The sequence below is a fragment of the Eutrigla gurnardus genome (genome assembly GCF_963514095.1).
Source record: "Eutrigla gurnardus genome assembly, chromosome: 17".
In the NCBI taxonomy this organism is placed as follows: Eukaryota; Metazoa; Chordata; class Actinopteri; order Perciformes; family Triglidae; genus Eutrigla; species Eutrigla gurnardus.
This window is the reverse complement of record NC_139928.1, coordinates 21,647,000-21,651,982: the sequence shown is the minus strand read 5'-3', so window position 1 is coordinate 21,651,982 and position 4,983 is coordinate 21,647,000. Positions and strand designations below refer to the sequence as shown.

Below are 4,983 nucleotides of genomic sequence, written 5' to 3'. Positions count from 1 at the left end.
TCCCCAGAATGCCTCTCTGCCTCAAAAGGTGGCTACCTCTGCAACAACCCTGCACGTCACCCGCCTCAATTAACCAATCGGCGTCGGCGTCTGGTGGCTCTTTGTTCGCGCGGTATGGAAATGACACCGTGTAGTTGCGGGGCGCGTGCGCGATGCGGGTGCACACGTGCGAGCAGCTGCAGATGTGATGAAGGCGCGAATCCCGCTGATCCGGTTGAATCGGCGGTCAGACAGAGAGAGAGAGAGAGAGAGAGAGAGAGAGAGAGAGAGAGAGAGAGAGAGAGAGAGAGAGAGAGACAGACAGACAGACAGACAGAGAGAGAGAGAGAGAGAGAGAGAGAGAGAGAGAGAGAGAGAGAGAGAGAGAGAGAGGATGCTTCAGGACGTCGGACAGCTCCGCGCCATCTGAGCAGCAGGACTCCTCTCCAGGTAACAACAGATGCTTGTGTCTTTGTGGTCCAGGTGTGCTTACAGATGTGGTTTAGTGCATTAGAGCATTAGTGTGCAGGAGGAAGAGGAGGAGGAAGAGGAGGAGGAGGAGTCTATGCACGTCTGTATGGCAGTCTAGCTGAGAATATGTAGGAACCAAAGAGAAGCTTCCACTGTGACAACAGGAGATCTGCATTCATATCTTTATCATGTCAGGGTTGGACTGAGTTGTTTGGTGCAACAACGTGTGGAGAGGTGCAGCGGTCCGCCAGCAGAGGGCGCCACTAGCACATCTCTTACATGCTGAGCTCCTTCGAAAGAAGCTGTTTCATCATTTTTGTTTTCTGAATCATCTGAGCCATCAGCTTCTATTATAACAGGATAAAACATACACGTGATGTTTATGTTAAAAGGGCAGATCTCCATAGGAGGTTGTTGGCACTCCTGTTGAATAGGGCAAGGTAGAAAAGTAACATTTGTACTGCTGTAACATTTTCATTATTTAATTATAGGACAAAGTCAGGTCATCTGTCAGTACCTTTTATTTTATATGATTTTTAACTGCAGGTATATCATTATATATACACCATTAAATGATAGAATGTTGTTGTTTTCACTAAGACTAAGGCATTATTATTTGTATTATTATTATTTAGGTGTTCCCTGTTTTTCACTCCAGCTAAAGCCCATAACAATATTCAGAGAATTTGCAAAACAAAGCGAAGCCAACGTGGAAGTGCCTTAAGATTGGATTATCTCGACTGGCCACCAGGGGGCGACTCCTACCTGATTGTAATGAAGTCAATGTCAAAATGACACTTCTCTCTTGATTTATTATCTCAGTAAAAATAGTAAACAAGGCCACTTCTTATATTCTATTAATTATAGTAAACTCTCAGTTTCAGATCCAGGTAGTCTGATCAAATGAACACCTGCAATAAAACCTGCCATCCTGACATGCAGTTTCAGTAACTCATTTCTGTGAATCACTGAAACTATTTGCAAATATTTGGTAAAATAAGATCACTGTTTATTCCATAATAATGTCCTTATCCATCAAAACAAAGCCTTTGAAGAGGAACCTGAAACCCCCGTTTCTTGTTTGTGGTCTCCCCCGTTGTGACAGGATGTCAGGAAACCTATCTCTGTGGGTTTCCACACCTGCCTCCCCCCTGCAGGACTCCTCTGACCCCCCATCCCCTCCCCCATGGCAGGCTCCGTCCTTCACCGTGGCCGCCCGCTGCCGCGTTGCCGCCACCCTGCTGCTCTTCGTCTTCGCCGCCTGCAGCAACCTGTCAGTGCTGGTCAGCGTGTGCTGGGGGCGGGGCTATCGCCTGGCAGCACACCTTCGCCCGCTCATCGCCAGTTTGGCATCGGCCGACCTGGTGATGACCTTTGTGGTCATGCCGCTGGACGCCGTCTGGAACATCACGGTGCAGTGGTACGCAGGCGACGCCATGTGCAAGCTGCTGTGCTTCCTCAAGCTCTTCGCCATGCACTCGGCGGCGTTCATACTGGTGGTGGTGAGTCTGGACCGCTACCGGGCCATCCTCCACCCTCTGGACTCCCTCGATGCCGTGATCAGGAACAGACGCATGCTGCTGGTGGCCTGGACTCTGAGCCTGCTGCTGGCGTCTCCACAGGTACAAGACCTTTACAAACACCACACAAATAAAAGGTTTAAAAGGTTTAAAACGTTTAAAACGACCTCAGGCCTGACAGAGAGCAGGCAGGCCAAGGCAGGATGAAGGCCTTGGCCGCATTCGTTCCAAAATCCAGCACCTTCCTGCAGGTTTGTGAGGAGGTTTCCAACAATGACGCACATTTTAAACCAAACCATGATGTTTCCAGGTGAAAAGTAAATATACTCTACTGTACTTCAGATATATTTACATTTTCAATAGTATATTGTAGAAATGTACTGCCTGGAAATACCATATCTTGAAGGTATACTAACATCATGTTCTCATTAATGTTTCCTCTATTCATTCACTCTCTATCTCGCTCGACCACCGCTGTGCTCTCTCTCTCTTTCTCTGGAGCATTTGAATGCAATGTTTAAAAAAGCAGCCGACAATGAGGCTCCATAACATCTTCAACAATGTTGTTAAGGTTCTGGCATGTTTTTTGTGGTAAAGATAACCTTCGTAGTAAAAGTAAGAGATAAGGATTCATATCGATTAATAAGTACTTACCTCACTAGCAATGTGCCACAAGCAAGGGTTATAATAAGTTCACTTTACCTAATTTATTTTAGTATTTCTTAGTTGTTAAATTAAGGTATTTTTACTCCAAAAAATAGGTAACATTTACAGTCAAAGAGAATGGATATTGTTACCTCAGGTTTATTGAGAATATTCTACTACAACAAACTATAATTAAAATGTAAAATGATCATTTGAATTGACAAACATCATATTTGTAATACATGTTACAATACATATTTGTCTCTACGTTACATATTTTTTCCTGCTATGAAGTCATACGTGAGGACTTAACCTCTCAAACAAGCGATGGCCCCCATTTTTATGGTATAATTGATACTCTGAGGTGCATTCAAGGGACCTGCACAACAAGAAACTCTTGCATTGTGTGAATCTGCAATTTGTTTAACACAAACAAATATAAGACGTTTGTTTCATGAAAACAAACGTCTTGTGTGTTTTTGTGCCTGGATCTCATCCCTCGCCTCTTTACACTCTCTCCACCCTCAGCTGTTCATCTTTCGGGCCATTAAAGCCGACGGGGTGAACTTCACTCAGTGCGTCACCCACGGGAGTTTCCGGTATCTCTGGCAGGAGACGGCGTACAACATGTTTCACTTTGTGACGCTGTATGTCGTCCCCCTGCTTGTCATGACTTTCTGCTACACCCGCATCCTCACCAAGATCAATGGGCAAATGCGCAAGAGAAAAGGTGTGTGTGACTCTGGAGGTCGAACCGCGGAGCAAAGTACATTTTAGACTACAAGGCAACAAAGTCCTTATTCATGGACTTCTTTGGAGTGTTTTTGAAAACTAGTCATTTAAAGAGAGGCGAGACTCAACAATGCAATGAAATTAAGCATGACATAATTATGGGTTATGTCTAATGTTTGTGGCTGCAGTCACTGTGGGATTTATAGATAAATATGTGATTTTTATTGAATACCAGTGTTGAAGATGCCCTTTGAAGTAGAAACGCAGCCATTAAACTGATCAATGAAATCATCCTGGTCTCTGCAGCTTTGGGACATCATAACAATAAAACCATTTGCCAAATCTCAGTATTGGATTTTTGTGTTGGCTGCCATAGCGATGCATTTGTTAGATATCTTTATATTGATTATTGCTTTGGCATCCCAATGTCTTGTAGAAGAATTATTCTTGGTCAGTTTTGTTTGATTGTATTAAGTTTTGTCCTCTTACTGGTTAATAAGACGAGACCGAGGACGGAGGTTCTATATCTAGAACTGATAAATCCCTTTATAGCCTATAGGTTCAAGTGTCAATCAATAGAAAAGGAATGTATTGTTCAAGGTTTGTGATATGGGGCCTCCCCAGGACCGATGCTCTCCTATATTTGACTTTTTGTTGTGTTTGTGCAGACGGTGAGCAGTACCTTAGACGCAGTGGACCAGACATGATCCCCAAAGCCCGGATCAAGACCCTCAAGATGACCATTGTGATCGTTAGCTCCTTCGTCATCTGTTGGACGCCCTACTACCTGCTGGGGATCTGGTACTGGTTCCAACCGGCCATCATCAAGCGCACGCCGGAGTACGTGCACCACATACTGTTTGTGTTCGGCAACCTGAACACGTGCTGCGACCCGGTCATCTACAGCTTCTACACCGCGTCCTTCCGGGCCGACCTCGCCGACGCCGTGGCGTGTTGCTGCCGCCGTCGCCGCCCTGTGGATCGCCTGTCTGCACAAAGAGCTGGAGCCGCTCTGGAGATGGAGTCTGACCTGAGCTCCAACCAGCACAGCGGGAACCCGGTTTAAAGGTTCAAAGGGTGGTGGTTCGACTCCGTGTGGTAGGAGGTGCACGATGTTTGGCTTTTCTATAAGCTGTTGTATGTATGTAAATCAACATATGGGATTATTTATATATGTACGGAATGTGATATATGTGATATTTATTCTAATATTGTGTTTGTAAAATATTAATCTGATATATGCAATAATAAAAATATTCTGGACAACAGGGTTCTACATATTTACAGATGTCCATATATGGTAAACCCCTCCAGGAAAACTACCATAACAAAACTCAAAATTATAGAAAATGCCTAAAATTAAGTATTATCAAAAAATTAACAACAAAACAATCTAAATATTAATACATTGCACTTAGACTAATGGCACTTTTTAGTACAGCAGTTTATTTTTATTTTTTACTTTCTGGCTGGATTTCTGTCCATCAGTTCCAGGAGTATTTTTTTAAATGCCTCAGACCTTTTTATCAGTTCTTCAGGGTCGCTGAGGTCGAGGACGTATATCAGCCTCATTAACAGGGTGAAGGCTGTTGGCACTTCCAGGTTTTCCAGGACTTCTGTTCTCTTCATCACTCTC

At 44.2% G+C, this 4,983-nt stretch overlaps 1 protein-coding gene across 1 annotated transcript; it reads left to right on the top strand.

The window, feature by feature from the left end:
- The first annotated feature begins 366 nt into the window (after window positions 1–366).
- gnrhr1 (gonadotropin releasing hormone receptor 1) lies at window positions 367–4,524 on the top strand. The gene is made up of 4 exons (XM_084032992.1): window positions 367–429; window positions 1,556–2,072; window positions 3,144–3,345; window positions 4,016–4,524. The coding sequence occupies exons 2-4, from the start codon at window positions 1,557–1,559 to the stop codon at window positions 4,411–4,413; spliced, it is 1,116 nt and encodes a 371-aa protein (XP_083889118.1). The 5' UTR covers window positions 367–429; window position 1,556; the 3' UTR covers window positions 4,414–4,524.
- The last annotated feature ends 459 nt before the right edge of the window (window positions 4,525–4,983 follow it).